General features: G+C 48.6%; 1 protein-coding gene across 1 annotated transcript in view; it reads left to right on the top strand.

Moving 5' to 3' along the window:
* dysf (neuronal PAS domain protein dysfusion) overlaps nucleotides 1-24,992 on the top strand; it is a 167,807-nt gene extending 142,815 nt beyond the window's left edge. The window contains exons 7-10 of the mRNA XM_050181366.3: nucleotides 13,879-13,985; nucleotides 16,323-16,476; nucleotides 17,050-18,329; nucleotides 20,627-24,992. Of these exons, the coding sequence (XP_050037323.1) occupies nucleotides 13,879-13,985; nucleotides 16,323-16,476; nucleotides 17,050-18,325 (1,537 nt within the window). The 3' untranslated portion in view covers nucleotides 18,326-18,329; nucleotides 20,627-24,992. The remainder of the gene's footprint in view (nucleotides 1-13,878; nucleotides 13,986-16,322; nucleotides 16,477-17,049; nucleotides 18,330-20,626) is intronic.
* Nucleotides 24,993-25,344: the final 352 nt, after the last annotated feature.

A 25,344-nucleotide genomic window follows, 5' to 3' on the forward strand; every position in this document is an offset into this window, starting at 1 on the left:
CATCGCATAGTTCGCGGATTCAGGCGTCTGCATTCCTGTGGGAAATGCCGTTTAAAGAATGACTGGTTGTAAAAAGCATGAAAAAGAGGAATACCAGCTGGATAAAGCAATCTTGTCATTGAGGTGATAGAAAGAACGTGTTTCCTTGAGAGCTGTGAGAGTAGTCTTGTGGAAACATGAAAAAAAAAAAGAACAGCAGAGGGCGACCACGTAACACAATTACAACTGCAGCGAATCAAAGCGCGTTCTCGCTTCCGGACTACCGCAGACGTCATGCGCTTTTCGACACGGCTGTGCTTCCGCTTGCACTAAAATGCGGAGGCAGCAGAAAGCAGGGAATTCAGCGTAGAATAGGAGCAGCCTGCGGAAGTCCGAGGAAAGGTGGTCTCATTTACAGTAGCATCGCGAAGGGTTCACGAATAAAAAATAAATAAATGATAACGGAGGCCGCGGCACTTGAGCCCGACAATGCACCGCATACCCAGGAAATGTTTTGCAAGATTTCATTAATGCGCCGAAAACGGAGGAGATACGTTCCTGGGAGCCGCGTTTTTGCGCGTGACATTAAACGTGAACGAATGCGAAGTTCTGTGGCAGTCAGTCGTGTAAACGGGACCGACAGGATAAGAGAGAAAGAAAGCTCTCGTCCCGTTTTCAATTTTGTCGTTGCTGCGGCCGTTTAATAGTTATTTGGGGTTCTCGAATTACGGCGACGAAGACAACTAGGAAGCGAGCAAATCAACTGGGAAGCACTCGGTGCATTAAGTCAGATTCCTCTGCTGCACACAACACGTACCTCGAAGCTGACAGTTTCCACGCAAGAATTATTCTCTACGTGCTGCTGTGGCTTCGCGCCGCTCTGAAAATTGCATGCACTCTCAGATACTCTTCATTTTAATTTTTCTTTTCCGTACTAACGATACGACCGTTCAACTTTCGTTAGTTTCACGCCTAATTCAGCGCACATTCCACAGCGCGCATGCCAGAAGCGCAATTCTAGCACTTGTCACGGAGGAGCGTGGATGCGTACAATCTATAGGATAAAGGAAACGATACGACACAGCGGTTGGTTGTGGTTTCGGTCAGTAGACATGTGGTAAAATAAACAAGAAGGTCGGACGAGCACTCATGGAGACAGGCGTTTATAGGCCGAATTGACGCAGAAGGTTTGACAAGATATACTACTTTAAAGCTCATGCCACTGCTTATGTAACTTTGATAAAATTAGAACAAGGCGTATATATATATATATATATATATATATTGTATAACCATAACGTTCTACTTTAATGCAGCTTTGCTTTACGTGCGTTCACGTTCATGGCGTCCTTTCGTCGGTCACTCTTCCTCCTTTTGTCTGTAACTTAGGTAATTCTCGCATATATATCCTCAAAACGTACGTTTAATCGAAAAGAAGTTCTTGGCGAAGATGGCATTCCGCTTCACGTGCATTCTTCCAAACGTCTCATTGGCGACATGCGCAAAAGGGAAAGTGCATGCGTTTGATATTCCAGAAGTAACGTAAATAAGTATTATGGTGTCATCATAACATCTTCAGGTTCATGACTGCTCATTCATCGCTCACTCAAGCCTAAGGTTTCGCATTTTCGTTCAGCTTTATGTCAGCTTCAGTGGGACGTTTCGTTTTCGTGGCGTAGGACATGCCAACCACCTTTTATGCTCGCCTTTCTACGTCTCTTCTTTTTCTTTCTTGCGCATAGAGAATTTCCGCGTTTTCTTCGTTGTCCTTAGTCTCTCTACTTCTTTAGCTGACTCCGTACGGAGCGTATACGGACGCCTGCGCACTCCCTGGCCGCTTTCTAAGAAACGCCGACTCGTGATTCTCTGGTTCGCAGCCGCAATAATGGCTGCGAGCGCATCGCGGCGCAGAAGCTGCACAAGCGAGCAACTGCGCACGGCGTACCCGTGCCTCGCACACGGGCCAGGGCAGCGCACCTAGAAACCCCATAAAAAGTGGGAGTAGCGGCAGCTGCGCTCTGTTACAGTGTGTCGCGCGGGTCCACCGACATTTCGGGGAGGGGGGAGGGGTGGGGGGAGGGCTTCTTTTAAAGTGCGAACGCCAGCCGCGCACCGTCCTCAAGAAAAAAAAAAGGTAGCCTAGGTGTGTGTGGATGAGGTGGGTGGCGTGCCATTGTGCTTCCCGCTGTGTGTTGCTTGCGTGTAAGAGGAAGTGATTTGCATTTGAGAAGAGGGTCGCCGACGAGGCATTCCCATTGGCGGCAAGATTTACGGGCCACGTCCGCTTCGCGTTAGCGGCGCTACCGCCAGAACGTGAGCTGTGAGTTACGGGACGTAATTAGCGGCGTGCGGACCGAGTTGACGCCGCTGGAAGAGCGCAATTGAAGAATATTTGTATAGCTGAGAGTTTAGTTTGAGCGCGTGGCACTTCAGGAAATGGAGGACACTGTTTTGTCTCTCTGACGTCCCACAAAGACTACATCCAACTGTAGGTACCTCATTTACGATTCACCTCTCGAGCGAGGAATTGTGCGAATGGCTAGCGGAGTGACGAGTGGGCGTTGAATGCTCGACGGGCTGCAGACCCATACAGATCCGTGTAGTGGGAGCGCGTCAGTGTGCCTTCGATGACGTGGGCCCGACAATGTTCGGTTGGCCTTGTAGAACTTTCGCTCTGTCTAAATTCAAAAGTGACGTGCAAACGGGAGTCTAAGAAACACCTGGCTCAGATGTAATGACCTAAAGTCCTGTGTCAGGGTTTTTTTGTCCTGGTCCTCTATTTGCGCTAGTTCAGCGAACTGAAGTTACTGATCAGAATCTTGTTGATGAAGGCCTGTTTTCTTACGCCGTCTCTCATTCGAGACACATGTTTCGTTTGTTGCTATCTTCTGGAATGCGCTACACTTTTTTTTTTCTGAGGTACGTTCGAAGACATATACTGCACGAATGCCGTCGCCTTGTGTGACCAAAGGCGGAGGCCAAATCTCACGACTATGGGTTTCAGCAAGGCCCGAAGTCGACGTTGCTTGTGTAGCAAGAACGTACAGATTTGTGCAGGATTTTAAGGAGAATAACGAGTGTTTGTCATCGCTGAAAGCCTTGTTTGCTAGCAGCAGCTTTTCCCTCGTTCGGCCACTTTTGGTCCGGCAACAGAATTATTTAAACGTCGACCTATATGTTAATCAAAGAAGTACGCGACAACTTATGCTGCGTGGTTTATCACGGAGATCTCTGCGCACTTGTCAGTCGCCTAAGGAAAATGTTAAAGCCGCAGTTTAATGCAAAATACAGTCTAATAAAGTGTGTTCAAGGAAGAGGAGGGGGGAGAGGACTAAGCAGGATGATGCTGGCCTTGCAAAGACAAGGTATCAATTGCTTCGGCCTATCATCCGTTCTGGTGTGGAACTAAATAAAGCCATGTGGGCTGAACGGAGCGTGAGCATGCCCGTTGTCGATAATGCTATTCCATGACAGACAAGCAAGGTGAAAGATAGGTGAAATTCTTCTGCTCCACCAAGTTTACGCCGTAACCACGTAGCGTTTATACCAACGACCTCAAGCGATTGGTGACGTTCAGTTACAGATACAGATAAGCGCTAATACTCGCCGATAAGCTAGCCATATTTAAGAAGCTTCAGGAGAAGGCTAAGCACTTCTCCCCTGAATATCGAGTGTTGCCGCGGGAAGAACTAAGTCCCTCACACCCGCACGTGGAGTCGTGGCATGTTTTAGTCTATAAAAGTGATTCTCGCTGCATTTCACAATGTCTCAGCAGTCTGACAAGTATAGTCGTTCACATCACGTACCTTGAGCGCTTCAGGACAAAAATCGAGTGGCGATTCAGCGGTAACATGATTGAGACATGCGCGACCATTACGATATCTATATATATATATATATATATATATATATATATATATATATATATATATATATATATGTATATATATATATAATGTGTCAGTGCACCTAATGATCGATCTCCATTGCACAAACGAGCAGCATTCTCGATGGCGCAGCTCCTCATCGTAGATTTGCTCCGTCCGTGCTAGCACGCCTATCTACACTCGCCGAGCCAAGGCACCCTTCTCGGGCTAGATATCCTTCGTGTGCGTACGCGGTAGTGGACGGTAGCACTGGCATTGCCGACGCCGGAGGAGGAGAAGCCCGCTGCTAAACTGGCTACTTCGCGCGGCTACGACGGGCACGCTCTTTGACCGTGCACCTCTATATGGTGCTTCGTCGTGATGATTGCCTTTCCCAGATCGTGATCAGCTAGCTCCCTGCTATAGCTCGTCGTCCAGGCCCACTTTGCCCGCAGGGGCGTTCCTCAGCGGTGACCAAACTTGTTCGACGCAGGATCCATCCCGAACCAGCCGAGTATGCGCTCGTTGCACCAGGAAAACAGAAGCGGGTGCTCACGATTTTGGCTCCAAACGCCGCCGGGAGCTACGCGCTGTAAATCATATCGAGTCAACCGACGCGCACGTGCGCTACACTATAGGCACCCCGCGATACCGTTCTCTCAAGTGCGTTCTTTGTGCAGCGTATGCCCGTAGTGCCAGCCCGGAGTAACGGTTAGCGTCTGGCGTGACGCAATTAGAACGCGAGTCTGGAGCCGGCCACGAACCCATTTCGACTTCTCCTTGGCACATTAACATGGGGCGCACTACTTGTGTCCGATGACCCGTGCCGATCTTGCTAATGGGAGCCCGTAGGGGAGCGTGCCTTTTTCGGATCACGGTTGAAGGAAAGAAAGAAGGGTGCATTTAAAGCGTTCTCATTAACGCCAGCGTCAGATCGAAATGCGTGCGAAAGGCACCAGCGTGCGGGCCCTTGTGTATCGGTAACGTGAACGTGTGTACCTGCAGTGCCCTCACGTTGCTGTATTATTCGGGTGTCAGATGTCTGTGTAAAAGCACTGGGATGAACATGCGCCCTGAATACTTCGACGCACTACTATTCTTGACCCGATAGAAGTCTCAGGCTCACGTCTTATCGGTTCGTGCAACTTCTCAATAGGGGGCAGCATTTACGGAGCTGTTCGTGCAGGGAACCCCTACCGAAGAAGATTGATCTAAAGGTGCGTGTTAAAGAAGATTTCACAGGTGTTAAATATGCACGAAGGGTCAATGTCGCTAATGGGAGTTTTCGCGTCTGAGCTGTACACTGAGGCTACCGTTATGGTTCAGGAGCGCTGGCGTATATGACGTGTCTCCGAGTTGCCAGCTGCTGTCGCAGTAAAGCCCTACTTTCGGGAGCAATTGATGCACTAACACAGACACAGAACTCGTGACATGAATCGCCTTGGCCACGTTACGGGGTCGAATGAGGCATGTCCAAGGCTGGGACCGAGGCTTCGAAAACCCGACCTGTCTTCCTCAGGGCTAACAACTCGACGATAGCACCGAGTCCTCTAATCGAAAGCGTGGCTCCAGCTTGATGTTTTCCTTCATCGATGGCTGTTGATCACTTTAAGTTTCTGTGTTGCTATGGACACAAGTCTTGCTAGGATTTGGTGTCATCCCGTGGCTTTCGCCGATGCAAAAAGAAGCCGTAGCGTCCGCCGTTAGAAGATGACACGTACCAGCCCGTGCTCAGGACTATAGTTTCAAAGTGTCCACATCAACGAGCCCCGGAATGGCTGCCCAGAATGCGCATTTCACAATCTTCTGCAGGCCGCAGGAGCAGATACCGCAGTTTTCAACTCCCCACCCCCCCACCCGCCTTGTACTTCCTTAATTGAGGCTCAGCAGACGCCTTACGGCTGACAGCGGCTTCTAAGCGACGCGTACTACCGAGCAATACAGCACACTGCACCCTGCAACGGCCGCGTTCTCTCGTGACGCGGCATGACGGAACGCGGCCGCCATGTTGGCAGCACGCGCACCGTTCGCGAGAAAGCGCGCTCCCGGATATGAGGGAGGACGTGCTCCGGGAGCACGCCAAAAAGAACTAGCCACGCCGTCTTCTTCTCATTATTATTCTATTTTCACTCGTCCTCGTTCCCCTACAGTCCTCCACGGGTATCGCATCTATACTCCACTCTTGCAGCCTGCTCGGTCTCGATGATGAGCATCGCTTTTTTCATCAGGCGCACGTCCATTGTTCCGAGCGTGTCCGGTTAATCCTCCGCGAATCACGGAGCTTGCTGCGGCACCCTGGAAGGCGGTGCCTGGATCTCTAAGGCGATGCATGTCTTGCGACGTGCGCGATCTTTACACCGCGTGACCCTGTGTATGCGAGGAACGCTGCGCGTGGACAGCAGTGGCGTGTCGTTACTCCTGGAGATGCGTAATTGTTTCGTCAAGAAAGCCGGTGCTCGCCGAGTCCTGACGTGTGCCGATTGATCGCGGCGTGCTGAATTTGAGGGAGTTGGTTAAGTGATGGCATGAAGCAATTGAAGGGCGCCTTTACATTTTGGCATCAACGGCCTCCTTTCCGTAGTAGCGAGAAAAAATATTCTGATGCCATGAATGAAAATATTCTAGCCTTCAAGCTGGCTCGAACAGTGCCGGGAACAGCGTGACAGCGCACAGCCGACCGCTAAACCTCTCGGGAGAGTGAACTTGGCAAGAACATTAATTTCCTCGCGACCTCACCATGCAGCCAGGAATGTAGGCGTGCAATGATCCTATATACTTGGTACAACGTTTGAGTGTTGAATGAAAATTTTTATTTTAGAACGCTGGCACTAACTAAGATGAAGTGTGCATCCCCTCCTTTTTTTTGTAGCTCGGATCCCGTGTTCTGTTACCTCCTGTGATTACTTACATTGCCGATATGCCGCGCTGAACATTTGATATGCGGGCTCAGGCATGTCATTATTTCTTACGAGCTCTCATAGTTTTGTTGCAGCCGCTCGCTATTGCTGTCCGTGGTTGTTAATATGGGCAAATACCTTTGAATTTCTAAACACAAAGTGTTTAGGAAAGCAAGTGTCCTGAGATAAACTAATTCGACAATCTGTCGATGTTGCTCAGGCGAACATGCAGTTTGGTATTTGTACTTTGGGCACAGTGCCTGATCTTTACAATTCGCCCCTGAATTCTGCTTCATATCATTTCCCAGTGATTCCCAAAGCTGGCAATTCACGCTTCGCTTTAAACACAAAGGCATAAGGATAAAACGTCAGGTTGCCATCAGTCGAAATTCCCGTTACGCCCTCAAAGAAAAATCAACAAGACAGCTTGCTGACTTGCAAGGACCGATAGCCGAGAAACCGTGCAATATAGCCTCGCATTTGTAATGCTCGCTAAAGACGGCCTCCGCTTAAATAAGACACGCCGGCTGTCAGCGGAGAACACGGTGAGCGCGGATCACAGATGAGCCGAAATTGGAGCACAAGCAAGCGGGCTTAGATTCATCGGCCGGCCTCTAAATGCGTCTTCATCGCCAATCTGTCCTTAGACACACACAGCATGTACGTATATCTATGACTCGCAGCCGGAAAGGAGATACTTCTGCCAAGCTGCACACCAGGAGGCGCTGTCGAAGCTCCATTTCTGGCGCTCCGAGCGAACGACGCGTGTAAGCGATGCCCATTTCGCTCCGGCCACTTAGTGGACGCGATACGCCGGGCAAACCAGAGAGGAGTCTGAACCAGGAAAAAACAAAAAAAAAATAAAAGAATGAAGGAAGGCGGGGACGCTTTGAAGAGCGGCAGCTTGATGCCGGAGAATCTTGAAGAGGGCTGTGCGTATACGTGTAGCCGCTCGGCGGTGGACATTGACAAATGGACAAGCCCCGGTCACGGATGATTCGGCCGGCCTTTGAGGCGCGCACGAAGGAGGAAGTTTCGCATCTCGTCATCGGCCCGATGCGCTCCGCGCCGCCCCGACGTTTTTGAAAGCCGCAGACTCCGACCTCCTCTGTACCTTCCTCCCGCTAATGAGCGCTACGCACCTACAAGGCCGCTGGGGCGCCTTTATGAAAAAACCGTACGCGTAACAACCGGCGAGCGATGCACCTGGCGGCCGGCAGTAAACACGGGCCCCCGGGAGGGAGTGAGAAAGAAGGGTTGCAAACCCGCGACCAGAGCGAAGGAAAGCAAGGTATATACGCACCGATGAGTGTATACCGCCGACTCGGCCCACAAACGGATTGCCTGACCACAGTGACCCGCCCTGAAGCGACGCCAGAGTATGCACCACCACTGGCTTGCAAATGCACGCGAATTTCGGCCAGCGCAACTCCACATTCGGCGCATAGTTGGGCTCCGCAGCATCCCGAGAGATCTGTGCGCGCGCGGTCAGTACTTCGAAGAGCTCGGACGTGACTTCCATTAAGGACGCCGGGAAGGAACGAGCCACGGGCAACTTGGAGAGCCTCGCACATACGTGAAAATGAGCACGGATTCTTTTCTTCTTTTCTTATTTTGGTGCCCGGCTGACGAGTTGAGGGCACGAAGGCGGTATTCTGTGCTAATGCGCTCACGTAGTACATTATAGCGCTGGCGCGTTCGACATACATACGACGGTAACGACCTCACCTTCGGATGTTCACAATCGCGAGTGCTTCGCCGCGCTCGCGCCCAGATTAGGGGCAATCGAACCTCGTTGTGGTCGTGGCTGAGTGTATAATGGCGTGTTATACCCACGCGCCCTGCAGAACCCAGTACGAAGCTGCCTGCGTCATCTTTGATGTAAAGCGTTATAATGCGTTCTGATGTGACCCGAACAGCAGGGAACGGATTAAATCTATTTAACTGCAACAAAAACCGCGGTCGTGGACTGTACCAAGCTTCTCGCACGCGTTACCTCTGGGAGAAGCACGTATGATTACTCATTGTTAAGAATATGGGGTACTCGAATCACGAAAGCCTGGGCGAGCCAACTACTGCTGACCGTTCGGTAAGTGATATGGGGTCACGTATAAGTGGACCACACGCGGTGCTTACTGTCACGTCGTTTTTTGGACGGTGGAGGCCTCAGTATAAGCATACCATAGCGAATGTTTGTCATCTATTGAATGTCTGCAAGATATGTAAGCCAGCATGTCGATGTGTCGCACGTTCGTGACTTTTCGCTATAGAGCAGCTTTCTCCATGTCCACCGTGTTCTATGAATGCCATGCCCTGGTCACTCAATGTCGTGCTCGGTCAGGCAAGCACTGTACTGCATTTTGGGACAGGCTAACAACCACCTAACGTGATTTGTTTTCTGAGATTTTAATTCCATCCTTCAGAATACTGGCAAATTTACGTTTGGCACATCTATTTTACTCAACGTTTACATTTTGATTCGTGCAGTAACATAGACGACAACTGAAACAGGAATGGTGGCGTGAATCGGGGCTGAGGAAGTAAATATCCTTCACGCCGATTAGCGTCCATGAAGGCAGAGCGAAGTGGCGCTGCGCCTTTTATACGCGCAATTACGCTGACGTATGCAGTGCGCATGCGTGCCAGAGGGAGTATCTAGTGGTGAGAGGAAGGCCCGCGTCCAAGAATCATGAGTCGTACCCGGATGTGTGATTTGTTCAAGATCGCCCACTCGCTTTTTTTTTTTTTCTTGCTTTCGTTTCTTCTGTCTTTCGTACTCGTGTTGCCCCGCAGTCCTCTGAGAAGTGATTGTATGCCTGAGGCAAAATAGTTATGTAGGTATCTGTTACGCGGACGCCAAGACAGTGACCGCGCTTGGGCAACTGCCAATTCAACCGCCCTAACTTAATTATCTGAGGCGCGAACCGCTCCTAAGAGCAGCAATGAGTATTCTATGAGGTAAACTTTGTTGTGCTTACAACCGAGGTTAGAATTTCTGGACGCAGAGACTGCGCGGCGTTGAGAAAAGATAACTATATGCGAGCGTGAAAAGATGGCTGGGGTTTTCCGGCGATTACATTTGCTGAAAGGAATGGTTTAAATGCGCAGAAAGCTGCCATAAACATTGCCAATTGTTTTGTTCTGCAAGGGAAACGGAAAGTGAGCAGGTAGAACGTAGCGAAAAAGTAAGGTATTCATTCATTTATGTACAAGGCCCTTCCGATTCTACGACTAAGATTTAGAGCTCAAGATCACACTACATCGCAGATGAAAGCGTGTGATAGACTTGTTTAATGTGCAGTTGCTAATTACGTTGCCAAAAAAAAAAACAAGGTAGTTTAGGCACACGTGGTCACGAGAATGTAACCAAGCCAGAGACAATAGTTTTCATAAGCATCACCGAGTCTTGAGCGACGAAGAACCCTGCGTACAAATGTTCACAAATGCGCACATCGTTTTCTGGAAATGGTCGGTATGACGCCACTGTTCATCCAGCACAGTGGCATCAGAACGAATAGTGCAGTTCCGGTGTACGAGCCGACTTCAACTTCCAACAGGCAATCGTGACTCAGAAACGGAAAAGTCAACGTGTACGTTGCATTTATTCAGAGAGGGCGATTTTTTCTCACGTGTTGAATAAAGTTCTTGGAAGCGTTGTACAGTACACATGCATGACAAGTGACGACAGTGTGGAACTTCTGCTATCAGATCAATTGAGTTGCCGGTTTTTCCTGACTTTGGCGATCGTTAACGTGTGGCCTAGTAGATGCTAGCATAAATAGCAAACATGAGATCTCTTCAAGATAATGCCATTTTTACCGCTCGCATGAGATCCTTCTACTGTCGCACATTAAGAAAGATATTTATAAGTGCCTTGCCTAAAAAAATTGTGGGTAGCCAGTGTTTCAATGCCTCTATATATTTCGAGTACAGTCGACTTATGCCTATGGGATTTCCACGAGTATCCGGGGTTAATTATGCCTTACATGACAAACTCGTCTATGCACAGTCAAGGAAGGAAGGAAGGAAAAAGTGGAGAAGGAAGGCAGGGAGGTTAACCAGTTTAGCCTAACCGGTTTTGCTACCCTACAGTCAATGTACTTTATAGGACCAATAGGATAAGCCGTTTAAAGTCTGTTTACTTCTACCTAAAGTCTTTTTTTTTTTTTTTTTGTCGACCCAGTGGGAATAGCGGTGAACCACGGAGCATTGAACGCGACTTATATACTTTGGCTATTACGCTAAAGAGAAAATTGTCGCACAGAGCTGGAGTTGTGCTCTAGCCAGTAACGAGACGTTAGAGTTGGACGGAAGGATGCATTACCCGGAACGCAGCATTATGCGGCCAGGCACGCGCATGCTCATTCGGAGCGACCTCTGGTGCGTTCTGCGAGTACTGTGCGCGGAGATGGAGCTTCCCTGGGCCACAGCATTAAAGCAAGGGACTTTACGCAGCAGTACTCGTTGCGCGCGCCTCGCGGTGCCTTTGTAACCTTAGGCAAGCGGCGTGACGACGTGCAGCGCGGTGAAGACCACCGCTACCGCCGCCACTGCCGCGGCGGATGTTGCAACGTTTCTCGCCCTGCCGATGCTATATAATGCGCTGACGCGCGGGGGAGGGGGCGGGGGGGTGAGTCTACGTTGCACGATGCTCCCGTGCATCATGAAAGCGCCGACACGATCGCGCCGGGATGGCAAAGCGTGTGCGCAGTGCGCGCATTAAAAACACTGGCGTCGTGGCCTTGCGACTCTTCGCCTCTGCGGGCGCGTGGGCAGACTTCGTGCGCTCACGCGCTTGCACGCTTGATCAAAGCCGAAGCGTGCGCGCTTACTACGCCGTCCGCGTGTAGCGAGTGCGTATGCGTACACGGCGGCTTCGATACGCCGGCCGCGATTTCCGGCGATGTATGAATGGATCGGCCGTCGGTCGGAGGTCTGCGTGAGTGGCAGGCCTTGTGCGCGCGCAGCAGCGGCAGCGCGTGAAAAAAACAAATTTACGCCTCCATTCACGGGGAAGCCAGCTCCTGCTCGACGAATCCCGGGTGGCCGATTGGACTCGTCCTAATGAAAAAGTAGGTAGATAGGAAAAAAAGAAGATAACATGGAAGCTCCTGCAGCCAGCTAACTTGGAATTGTCTATAGTATCCTTGCATTCTCCTGCTGGTAAGGTGCAGGTGCACAAGCAATCCCCATCGCATAACCTAGAGAAAACCAGGAAGCAACGCTGAATGCGAATGGGAAATCCTGTTATCACATTTCTGTAGTTTTTTTTCTTGTCTCTTCTTCTACTTACATTTCGCCATCATTGTTATTGGGTACTTTTCGAATAGCAGGCGTAAATGGCGGCTGCGGAAAATGGGAAGTTCATGTTCCGCGTTGTAGTAGTATTCGTTTTTTTTTTCTTGCATTGGGTTAATGGGAAGCCAGTCAAATGTTTACACATCGTTCATATCCGAAAATTCAGCTTAACAGGGTTCCACTAAACAAAAGTCTGCTGTATCTATTGTAGTTAAACTCGAATAAATGCAACTGAATTTATTATTTTCAGAAAAAAGAATATTTACAGAGGAGGTGGCGACAATAATGCATTATGTTGCCGTTATAGCCCCCGCCCCACTTTATGCAGTATCAGCAACATATCGCAAAAAACGTTTTCGTAGCTGTCGCAATTGTTTTTTGAATGTAATAAAAAAAAACAGCAGTTACGTAACACATCATCATCTTTGTGTGATCGTATTTCTTCATGTTGTGTGTCGTTACAAATAAGCGGCGCAACTTCACATTCTTGTCTTCGCATTCATGTCTGGTTCTGTACGGCCGTATGGAGATCGCTACTTACCTTCCTCACATTGCTAATGTAATAAGACTGCTATCGCCTAAGATATAGGTGCATGACGCCGAGTGTTTGCGAAGAAAAACAGAGTGTGTGGGCAGCTAAGCTCTACCTAGAATTTGAAGAGCAGAGGTATGACAATCTGAAAGTACTGTATTGTTACAGAGCAAAACTTAAAGAAAATAAAAATTACTTGTGAGTTGACCAACTGCGATGTTGCAAAGAATATCGCTCGTCGCTTTGCGAAGCACTGCAAAAGATTAGTCAGATGCTCGCCGTAAACGATCGCGTCTAAACTCACGCATATTATATGCTCGACTAACAAAGACTACACGTGCTGTATGTTACGTATCCTTGAGTGTCACTTGTGGAGCTAGTGATATGTATTTATGTTGATACACTCATCGTCAAGGAAGCTGTGCTTGTTTATACTTGTTCTCAAACTATCCTTTCGTAGTTAACATTTAATGGTTTGACGCATTTCTGATGCTTGTGCGTTGAATGCTGTGATTCCCTTTAGTATTTTTCAACACTTTCTGTAGCTTTAGTTACTTATTCGCTTTGTGACCAGGACAAACCTGTTCCACCTGCTAGCACCAACGTTATGTATGATGCCGCATAATATGAAAAAGAAAAAGAAAAAAGAAGGGCACTGCCGCCGAGGCGTGCCACTGTAGACCTGGGAAAGCTGAGATTTTACTTGAGCTGTCGGGAGACCGCTCATGTAAATGTCTTGAAACTCTTGAGACTATTATGGTGTTCGCATGTTTTAAGTGCCATTTCGATGTCGTCTGATTGTATCACGAATCTCTGCCATTTAGCGGCTGCGGCGTATCTGAGCACAAGGCCGCAGACTTAATTTTCGGCCATTGCTCGCGCAAGACGATCGAAGGAGACGTATTGCAACTGAAAATGCTGCTAACTGGAGATTTCAGTCGTCCTCCGAAGTGCCCAGGTGGGCATATATAAGGGTAGCCCTTGGATTGTTGGCATTAGCTACTCAAAACGACCCATTGAGATACTGAAAGCCGTCGATCAGTACATGTGCTTAACCTGATAACGTAACGTAACACATCCGATCTTAACAGGACAAGTATTGTGACAGCGACATTTACTTCGGCTTTGTTCGTATCATCTCGAGACACGTACTACTGATGTGCCGATGATGTTATGAGTTTCCTAGAGACCAAATGTTGCGTCATTACATGTTCGGGAGCTCTCAGAAAAGTACGTTGACAAAACTGGGAACAATGTATGAAAAGGTGCGTATTTTAAATACATTTTACGCTGTCCTTTTCCACAGTGGCGAGTTCCATCTGGGTTACCAAAAGTCCAGCCTTCAGAGCATATCCTGGTATGAGCTGGTACACTGGGAGCACCTGAGGGAAGCACAGTCAAAGCACCGCCTCAGTGAGTATCGTGTTTTTGACATTCCAGTACGACGGTATTCAAAATTTCATTAGATACAAAACTAGTTATAACATCGGATGGAGATTTGTAAATAACCAGCAATGGACTGATATCCACGCATTGTCGATGAGAGGCCATTACTGAGAACGGGCAGGAGTCGCTCTTTCATAACGCTGCCATTGCTTGATAACACGGACAATGTTGATATGTACCCGCTGTCTAGAATTTGACTCGCAGTGTTTCTATTTAATCAAGGATGCAATTGGGAACGGGTTGGGGTCGTTGTTGATGCAGCATGTCGACTAGAACTTACGGTTTACAATTTGACTTACATGTCCTGTTTCGTCACGGATGTAATTAAGCTCACGTACTTTCGTGAAAGCAAACAAATATACTGATGTACGTTTGGCGCTGCCTTAAGAGCCTCAAAGCAAACAGGCACATCACTCCGCCTGGCAGCAACATCGAGATACGAAATTGCCATGGAGGGAGAAGAGAGACGGGAGGCTAAATTAAACACTCGGACTCGACCCGCTCCAAGACGAATCTGGCTCTGGCAGCAGCAGAGACAGGCTCAAAGAAAAGAACAGAAAAACAGTGCCAAGGACCGCGCATCTCGTAAGATCCGCCCTGGAGATCCGCCCGCCTCCTTCTTTTAAAAGAGGAGGGCAGGGGGGGTTCCTTATTAAGTGACCATAGTCGCCAGCCGAACGTCTCTCCTATTGGCCACACCGGTCGACCCCGACGAGAACGAAAGGCTCGTCCACCAGAGCTCGCTCTCTTGCACGCGCAAGCACGCCGCGTGCAAATTTAGGCGAGGAAAATCGGGGGGAAGGATAAACGAAGCGGCTACCAAAGCAACGAGACTGCAGGAAAAGCAGGAACAAGAGGACCGGAGAAGCAAAAACGTAAAGATAAAAAAAGGACACAGACAGGAATACACATGAAGGGGGTGCACGTTGGCTAAGGGAAGAAGAAGCCATGGGCGTGACGCGATCTAAGCGAGAAATTATACGCACGATCCCAATCTTGCCCACCCTCCTTCTCCTCGGTATTTTCTCCGCTTCTCTCTCTCTCTCTCCTTTCTTTCTCCGTTTCTGGTTCTGAACGAACGACTGTTGCTCCCCGCCCTCCACGGTGCATAGAGCCCCGCGCGCAGAGCAATCTTTAGGCCGAGCTATGTATCCGTACAGCCAAAAGCCAGCCATTTGCCTCGCTGCTATATAGCAAGCGGTGGCGAACTTGCTGCGGCAAGCACAGACAAACGGCAATATGCACGAGCAACCGGTTTCCTTCTTTCTCTCGTTCAGGCTTCCCAGCCTTTTCCTTCTCTTTTTTTTCCTTTCTTTCTTTGATTTCCCCCTTCTCATCTCAGGGAGCTGGCCTCTCAGATGCAGGGCCGTATCACGAATCCGGCGCGATGCGAGAAAGAGACCAAGAAAAAGAGGTTGCCGCCTCGGAGGCAGGAACTCGGTGTACGCGCTGGCGCTGCCGCTGTGTGGAAGTAGGCGTACGAAGGCGCACGCGAGGAGCAGACCTACAAAAAAAGGAACACGCGGGGAGGAAGGTGGTGAGGGAGTGGGTGGTCGCACGTGCTGCTGTTGCCTTAGCGTTGTAAAAAAATAAAAATAAAGAGGGTCCTTATGGGGGGCGTCTTATGCGCGCATAAGTAGTCGCTGCCTCGCCCCGCGGTTTGCGTGCGAGTGCTCGGGTCAACAACAGCAGCGGGTCAACTGTGACTGCTAACGCTAGCCCGCTGGTGTGGCGGTTGACGCGTGCGAAGCGATGCGGCATTTAGTTGTAATTCATGTGGCGCACGCTGCGCTGCCCAGACTGCCAGATGTTTCAAATGTTGTTTAGACATATCATCTGGCAGTAGGTATTGTCCTATATAGTATCTGTAGATGCAACGCTTGTGTCCGAGCGCTTATCGGATTCAATATGAATGCGTTTCCTTGCAGCATATCATACCAGCAAGCATGCGCTCGGACCTTACGTAGAATGGGGAGCATCCTCTTGAAGCGGTTGCTGCCGCCGCCCTTGATCGTGCCACTTACTTTCCTGGATGTGCACGTATGCGAAGTAATGATGTGTTTAGTAATTTTACAAATAAACTAGAAGTACATATATTTCAGATGTGTGTTAGGTTCATAAATGAGACCTATCCTCCCTCTGTAGGCTAACAGGTGGACATCGGGCTGTATAGATTTAACGGCGCACTGTTTAATAATGCGTTGAGTGTGCCGTAGACATCAGCGGGTTTGTACGTTGCCATCGAAGTAAAACGCCGGAAGTTGGCTTTGCTTAACACACCTATGTCCTCTTGGACAATTGCAGTAACACAGTCGGAGCAAGAACGATCGTGCATCCTGCTGGTGCGGCTGCAGACGAGTCGTTCGGGCTGGCTGTGGGTGCATGCCGTGCTTCAGGTGAAGGATGGCTCCGACAGCTCCCAGCAGCCCGTCATAGTGTGCACCAACCAGGTTCTTAGGTGAGATATCAAATGTTCACGCTGGTATTCCTTCAGCAGCTCGTGCGTACTGCATTGTGACATTACTGTGCCCCCGAAAAAGAATAAAGAAAGGGACCCTAAGTGTTCGTCGTCAAGCTCATACTTGTGAAGAAAAAGAAGGCATCTGATGTAGGCATCTCTTGTCTTAGGGTGCTCGACGATCTCTAAGACTGGCGAGCTTGGTTAAATGAAGGCAACACCGCACGTCTTGATGAAAAACAGCTTCTCGCTATACTGCCGCAGTGAAAATTCGTACCATACCACACACACAGGTTTCACGAAATTGATGCGTACTGAAAAATAAATGCATGTAACAAAAACACGACGTAAGGGTTAATGTGAGTAGTGATTGCAACTAAACGTCGCATTTAAAAAAGTGAAATGCTTGCAACAAACCATGATGCCTTACAAGACCTCTTCGGTAAGAACAACAAGCTGAATTGAAAAATAAGAGTGGGAAGAAGATTTGAGCGAAACGCTAATTCACAAAGTCCTCTGCTGTTAGGTGTTTAGTCTGTAACTGAAATATAATAACCGCCTTCTTTCTTGCAGTGAACGGGAAGCAGCCGTGATGCGCGCGAACTCTTGGCTCTACCAGTACTACTCCCTGCACTCGAAGATGCACTACGGCCTTGCGTACGAAGCCACGCGCCTGCCGGCCTACTACCCTACGCCCGTGATGCCCTACCCACCGCCTCCGCCACCTCCGCCACCGCGGGAAGTGCCGCAAGCACCGTTGCCACACTCACCTTATGCTTTGCCCCACCACCTCAACGGAGCGCCGGTGCCTCACCATCCCCAGCACCACCCCGGTGTACTCCAGTACGGCGGCCCCTCACACCACAGCGGCCTTCCTTACAGCAGCGTTGCAACTAGTGCTGCAGCCGCGACAGCTTCCGCAAGCGCAAGCACCAACAGCCCGATCCCTTCGCCCGATCACCGGAAGTGGATGTCACCGTCTTCCTCGTCTTCTGGTGGACTCAAGAGACCGGCGTCTCCCGGTCACAGCATCAGCGTAAGCAGCGGCGGAAGCGTGAGCGGCAGCAGCAGTGTCAGCACCAACAGTCCGACCCTCCCCAAGGCCCCAAGGCCGAGCTACGGCGCGTTCACGGAACTTGCTCCGCTGCTTCCTTCCGGTTACTACGGTGGTCCCGGACAGGTCCTGGCAGCGACGGCTCCCGTTCCCGCGGCCTTTCGCGCCCCCACCAAGCTACCCGACGACAGGCTGGCCGACGTGGAACAGTCACTGACGCCCACCAACACGGAAGACGTTTCCCAACTGATCTCTGGCGGCGGATCCGGTTACCTGCGGCCCACGTACATGTCCTTGGACGACCCCGAGGTGGCGAAGGCCGCTCGGAGCGTGGCACAGTACCCGACGCCTCTCGAACCGCCCGCATACTACCCTCGTTACCTGGAGCTAAGCCTAACGCTCGAACTCGCCGACGGCAAGGAACCGTACGCAGCGGCGGCCGCGGCAGCTGCGGCAGCTGCTGCGGCGCAGAGCTCGGCGGACCTAAGAGAAGGGTTCCTCTACCACCGGGGCGCCTTCGCTCCACCGCGGTTATCGGCGCCGTGCGGAGCTGGCAGCGAAGAGGAAGCTGCGGCCGCTCTCGACGCCTCGGCTGCGGCGCACGCTGCAGCTGTTGCGGCCGCGGCTCATCACCACCATCCGCATCCCTACTGGCACCGGCCGGTGGGCGGCGCCGGCCCCCCTGGTTTAGGTGGGACGGGCGGCGGCATTGACGCGGCAACTGGAGCGTGCCTTCCACAGCCCCAGCCGGGACACCGGGCAATTCCTGAGGAACCTGCTTCCGTCGAGTCCTGACCGGGTGAGGTTCCCTTCGTTGCTGGTAGATAGTTGAGGTTCTTTAACACTGAGCTCTAGTGAGCGGGTATATGTAGGCGTTACGTATAACCACAAATAATTTGTTGCGTTCCGTACGCCATGTTTCAAACATTCTTTGTAATTTTTGTAAATGATTGTCAGACACTTGACTATTGGCATATGTTCTCTGGTGAGTTCGTGTGTTCTCAGAGTTCTGGTGAGTTCATTTCTGCCGCATGTGTGAGTCGCCAGCTCTCCTTGCTGCTTAGTTCGCGGCATGATCGGGCGGCACAAGCTGGTTTGATGCAGCTTTTTCCTGTCTTCCTTACTACGTCTTGTATTGTACAACCCTCTAGTGCTTATACAGACGGGAACTTCCAGAAAAATTGCAACGAATTGTGACCCTTTTTCTTCTCGACATGGCAGGTACAACTGTCCAAAAATAATGAAATTTTGAAATTTTATGAGTGAAAGCCTCATTTCTACAGTAATTACAAAGTACAATTTCGGTTGTTCACTTATGCATACCTTCCATTTCACTCCAGTTTATCGCAAACTCGACTATGCGTTTTGCGTTGTTTCCCATGCTGATATTACCATTTTGATGTAACTCAGCGTAGCATATGTGATACGTTGGGCCTTTGACATATATCTCCTGAAAAATAGCGTAACCCATAATTTACATGTCATCTCAGGGCACTTAAGGAAATTGAATGGCAGTTGAATCCATCATCCATAATGATGAAGGAGCGGTACGTTTACATTTCCTATGACAACCTTTGGTTGGCCGAATGTTTCCAAGACGGGACAGACTCAACAGTCAGCCGAAATTGTACTCTTTGATTGCGCTTGGATCTCACAACAGTGATGACGCTATCTGCGATTCTGAGAAATATACTTTTGCTTAGTTATTTTTCCAGTGAAAAATAGAGTGTGCCATGTAGAACAGCAGGTGCTCAATCGGAAGAAACTCATCCGTGTTAGTAAAGTAAGTGCAGGTGTGACTCGTGTAGGCAACGGGTAAACAACATAAGCTGCACCAAGAGAGTGCAGTTGTTTTAGAGGGTCAGACAGATTTATACTTCAAAGTGCATAATTAGCAAGCCAGTGCTGTCATCGGTCTCGGTCACGCTGTGACGACATTTACTATTGCTAACAGCAGCCAGTTTTGTACGTTGTCTGTTCTAGTGATAGCGATGACCACGCTCTTCTCAGTTAATACAGTTGCCCTTGAAGCGGCTACAGTGCTTCTTGAAGAAAGTTCTGACACTTTCTAAACAACACATTTAACAACGAGAATATTCTGCCAGTTTTACAATGCCAGAAACATGAAAGTTAGGGAACGTGAAGTAGAATATGTTAAAATACGATCGTAGAGATCGAAAAACAACAGAATTGGAACGACGGTACAGACATCTTTTATAGAAATGAGGCAGGCATGGGTGCACTAGGGCTGTAATGCGTAGAGATGACATCCTGTTGTCTATTTCAGGAACAAAATAACTGACATAGCAAGAAGAAAGAAGGCAAAGCAGCCGAGGGTTGTCATGGAGAAACTTGCGCGTAGAGGGGCTTAGTGGCTTGACCGACCACAACTGGCTGAGAAAATTAGATGTCTCGAGGGATGCCTTCATCCGCAGAGCGTACAGTTAGCAGACTAAATATAGAGGAAAAGCTGGGCAAAAGGAATGGCAGCCGCAGGGGCGTCGACATATTGCTACCTCTCATTATTGTAACGCTAAAAAATATTCAAAACGTGATGCGAAAACAAACATTGAAACGTAGCACGCGCGTATGGAGAATCTGTAAAGTTCATTTCATATATTTTCCGGAAATATCCGGTCGCCATTGACAACATTGCAATGGAAACATTACGGTGCGTTAAAAGGAATCGCTTGCAGGCGTCTGAAGTAGATGGCGTCACAATACTGACGGAGGCTCGGGATCGGGTTGATTGCGGGTCTTGTCTTAACTGCATCCCGTTCGCTGCACATGGGCGCCTGCACAGAGTAACAACATTGAGGCGCACTCACAGTCACCGTTTCTTCCAGAGATGATGTTACCAATTCTTTGCCACAGAGAGCACATTTAGAATGATGATGATGAAGACAACGATGATGGCGTGTTTTGCGAGCAGTGGTCATCAAAGCGAATAGTGCCGGGAATATTATCCGCATGGTGCAACTTTTTTGGCAGCCAATGGATGTAAACACTGAAAGGTTTATCGCGTTTTACAGTGATATGCTTGAGAATGTGAAGAAATACAGCTTATGTAATTTTTCTGTGTTTTTTTCACTGCAGTGCTTGGTGCCGGCCACGTCACGGTTGTGTGACACCCGCAACACCTTCTCCGTCCAGCTTCGGCTGTCCACGCACGAGGCAGAGAGATAGAGAGAGAGCCACCGTATGGCATATTGCCAATACAGAGAGCACGAATACCCGGCTTGGATGAAGGAGCTCTGGACTATTACGCTCCTGCAGCACATGGGGCAAACTAAAGCCAACTGCACTTCCAATCGTGGCAGCGCACCAGCTACATGGACCATTGCTTTAGAGAAGAACTGTGGAACGCTATCTTCCTTCGGAAACGATCGAGAGCCAAGGACAGCTCCCCACGAAGCCTATGTTTGCATTATTTATTTCGAACATTCGATTGAGCAGTGTAAGGAATGATGCGTGTGCTTTCGTGCGTATCATAGCCATTAATGGGGCATAGTGATCGCAGCTACAGATGACGACACCTAGAAGTGGCAGTTTCGACAAGCAATGCCTTGAGAAGCCGGCATCACCTTTCCAAGCACCGATATGCGACGAGAGAAAGAGCAGTGACAAGAGGTGCTCCTCCTTGACCGCAACACCAAAGAGTGGAAAACTGGACTCAATTCGAAACGTTTTTTTTACCACGGATAAGTACCACGTTCTGGTTACATCATATTGCCCATAAGTGTCGTAGCAACGCCATGACGTGATTGCGTGGGTGAAGTTGACGTTGATCGTTACGAACGTTCATATGACTACCTTGGTCAGTGGGCAAAAATATACAATGACTGTGTTGCTGCTCTAAAGAATGTATGTACAAAGAGCGAGCAGGGCAGTTCAACAATAATAGACAGCGGGGCCTTAAAAAAGTTTAGCGAGTGCGATGAATGCAATTAACTGTTGTGCCTTACACTTACGGTATTCGTTTTGATCTTGACTGAGACGTTCGTGAAAACGAGCTATATTGTGTACCACTCACGATTCCCTTAAGGCCGCGAGCCTTACACAAACTCTACGGCCATTCCGCGTTCCTTACCTTTTAGGAGAGCCGATATAGTGAACAATTTCATTTCACAAGGTGTCTTAATTCTCAAATTTATTTGGAACTTTTCGTGACAAGCCATGGTGGTTAAAACTTGGGTAGAACTTGGAGGACTGGCAAATGACTTGCAAGCCTCGTTTTCTGTAGTACACGAAGTCACTTATTCAGTGTGTACGTGCAAACCTGGAAGGGCTGTGCTGCTCCTGAAGTACACTATCGAGTGGCGCACGGATTGTTTTTCTTGTTTTTTTTTGTTTTTCTTTGCAATGTCCGCTGAGGTTAAGGTGTCTGGATTACTGAATCAACTTCAAGCATGTAAAGTGTCTAAGTGTCTAAAAACGAATGTCAGAGCAAGGCGGGAAACTACAACGATGCATGAGGAGTGTTTGCCTTCCGTGCATTACTGTAGGCATTTCGCTGTGACGTATCTGAGTTGCCTCATCTGTGAAAAACACCTCTACCTAAATGAACTAGTGGCAACCGCGTGAATACCAAAAACATCACAGTCTGCCATTTTACCGTCATTCAGTGTAATGTGCGCAGTTGCCTGGATGTCTGTCAGCCAGCGGTATTACAAGATGCCAACTTTGACGGCTATTCCGGACGTATAGCCTGCCTATCTCGTGCGACGGTAATCAGCTTGCATGTGTGGTATTGATGAGGCAAATATTACTCTTTTCGCCACTCAGCAACGATCTCCACTACGAGCATCTTACATGCATGTTGAATACACATGGCAGCTGTCACTTATGTTGAGTGGTGAACTCATACCACGGCATTCTTTTTATTATAACTGCAGTGGTGCTTTAACAAAATGAGTGAACTTACCGTGAAATGGATAAACTTAAGGTAGACTATCTGCCACCAAAAGCACCTTATGCCACATTTCTGCAGAAATGAGCAAAGCGAAGTGTTTCGTGCCTGTTTAGGGCTGATGTGAGCCAGTGTTTGGTAGAACAACATTAGAGCTCACTTAAAGAACGCTTTAATCCATGGATACAAGTAAGGTCGTAGCAGGAAGTTTGCCACTAAGTGCCTGAGGGAGCCGGCGTTGCTTTTCCTCGTAGGACTTGTTGACGACTCACCAATTTAATTGAGGTCGGCTGAGTTCAACCCAAGGCGCCTCTCCGGGGAGGGTATTTTTGTAATCATGATATCTAAAACAATATTTGCGTGATTATTGCTGCAATCATGTGCAAGATTTGCACTTGCTTTGAACAGCAGTATCTTGAGCAGCACATAAGCGACAAGATATTATATATTTTCACCTAATACGCACTACGCACAGTCAAGGTGACTCCCGCAAATCTGATTAGCACAGACGACATGCGGCACCCTATATTGATGTAACGCGATTTTCCGTCCAACTGATTGCTTCTGATAGGTGTGACGGTGCCATTAAACGCGCTCACTGTTTTTGTACGAAACTAATGTTTTGGGCACTCGGAATGCCTGTCAACACCTCTTTGAAACTGACTCAGGATGCCAATTGAAAAAAAGCGCGGATTTCGATATCAAATTTAACTTGCCTGTTTGTTCTGGCTTGAGAATTGCTTTTCCAAGGTAATAAGTCGGTCCGTCATTTGAGAAGATGTGTGCTGCTTTATAGTAAATAGTTTTGCTTACTAGCGCCTACCGAAACAAATGAAATCTATCCGTGGCTTATCCTGAAAGAAGCGGGTGCTTCTTAACGAAATTCGGGCCCCTTTTTTGCAAGCAAGCTGAGACGTCCCGAAAGTCATGTTCTACGTCTACCGATCGCATGTCACGTTTGATAAGCTTAGATTGAAAGCACCGCTTTACACCTATGACACACAAAGTATTTACGATGCATGTTCATCGCTGCTCCCCAGTGCCTTATTTACAGACCATGATGTCATTTCATGTCATGTCTTTTTGAGGAACGTTAGTCCTTGTAAATACAAGTGTATGGTTTCTATTTCTTCAACCTTAAGATATCGAGTGAGCTGTCATACCATAGTTATTCCTGTCGCGAAACCTTCTTGATCAAAGATATAATTACCATATTTCACTCAAGTATATGTAAATAAATGGAGAAAGATGTGTGCACCCCCTGCAAGCTTTAGGTGAGAACAAATGTTCATCTTGCGTCTTTCGAACATGCTCTATTGTGCCACGAAGCATCCGCTTATGTGGAGTGTTTGTTTCCTTTGTGCTTTCTTCCTAAATGTAGGAAGGAAGGAAGAAATTTTATTGTTCTTACTGGTGTGCGTGTGTTTTCTGTTCTTATTGTATTGTGAATGTGCGAAATGCACGCTTATACAGATCTCACCGCTGCGGATAATCCCTGTGAATTTTATTTACCATCTCTCCCTCTTTCTTTTCCATAACTTTCTTTCATAGTGGAAGACGTACAGTACTCGAGACAGTACATATTTATTTCAAACTGCTTCGCACGACACTCTGCCTCTGAGAGTGCGTTGTTGCCTGCACTTTTGTCCTGTTGCGAATGCCAGCTTGGGTCATGCGTGGCTTCAAATTTTGGACTGCAGCCGCATCCACAACACTGTTTATCCCTGAGGAGGTGAAATCGCACTAGTCTGAATAAGCAGCCACACAGAACGTTGGCTTGTCCATCTTTGCGGAAACCATGAAAAGGTTGATGTGTTTGGTGAAAGTAAAGATTATTAGGCCGATACCGCAAAAATGTGTGACGAACCGAAGCATTCTTGATGGTCAGAGTGGGGCAGAGGAAATTGTTCTCTGGATTAAATCAGTGACGAAGGGGCCTCGAAAAGTTATCCGAAATACTACCTTAGGAAACAATTTTTAGTACCGTTTGAGGAATTCTGAATAAGGTCATCGGCCAGATGTACTAAAGATGGTATGCTCACTTGAAATTTATGCAAAATTTAGGTTGAAAAGATATTGAGGCGCATATATAAAACATCGTGCTACAAGCCCGCCGGGTTAGTGTGTGTGCGAACAAGGGTACTGAAATATTGTTTTTTTCACCTTCGTTATCATAAACTCCGGAAGATTGTTTTCGCTGCGTTTGCTGAAAATCAGAATTCCTCGCTAACTCGACACAGAGCTGCAGCAGCGCCTCGTTCGCCTGCAGGGTGCGCTGTGCCTGCAACAGTTCAGTTGCACTTTGTACTTTACTCCTTGCTTTTCTTCCTCCTTTATTGCTGTTCTTTTTTTTTTTGTTTTTACGAGCGGTGTGGACATTACGCGTGTACGAGTCCTTGCTTTGTTTGGAGCACTGTCACGTTGCGTTTCCTGTGTCACGTCACCGCGCTTGCGTGAGCGCAAAAACACTGTGTACAGAGACTTGTCTATTATGTGGCAATGGATGCAATTAAAGAAACAAAAGAAGTTATTGTTTCGTAGAAGAAAAAAAAACGCTTGTCATTGCGTCCTTCCTTTGGAGGGTGTGGGCGCGAACACAACGGGACTCCTTTAAGAAAAGTCTGTCGCCGGACAACACTGTCTTCATGAACAATAAGGAATCCAGGATTTCCCATTGAGGACCGATCGCTTCGGCACAGTTGAAACGACACGCAGGAATGCGAATGTAATGCAACCAGGCGACGCCTCGTGCCTTTTGTGCGTGCTCTCTTTCGCCCTGGAAACATGGATGCATGTGAAGAAACACACACATTTGAACACTGCCCCATTAGGTGCTGGAAGCATCAGTGTTTGGTCTTCATACTGGGAGGACGCCAAGCATTGGTGAGACCCTCGATACTGTGAA

This window comes from Dermacentor andersoni, chromosome 7 (assembly GCF_023375885.2).
Source record: "Dermacentor andersoni chromosome 7, qqDerAnde1_hic_scaffold, whole genome shotgun sequence".
Taxonomy (NCBI): domain Eukaryota; kingdom Metazoa; phylum Arthropoda; class Arachnida; order Ixodida; family Ixodidae; genus Dermacentor; species Dermacentor andersoni.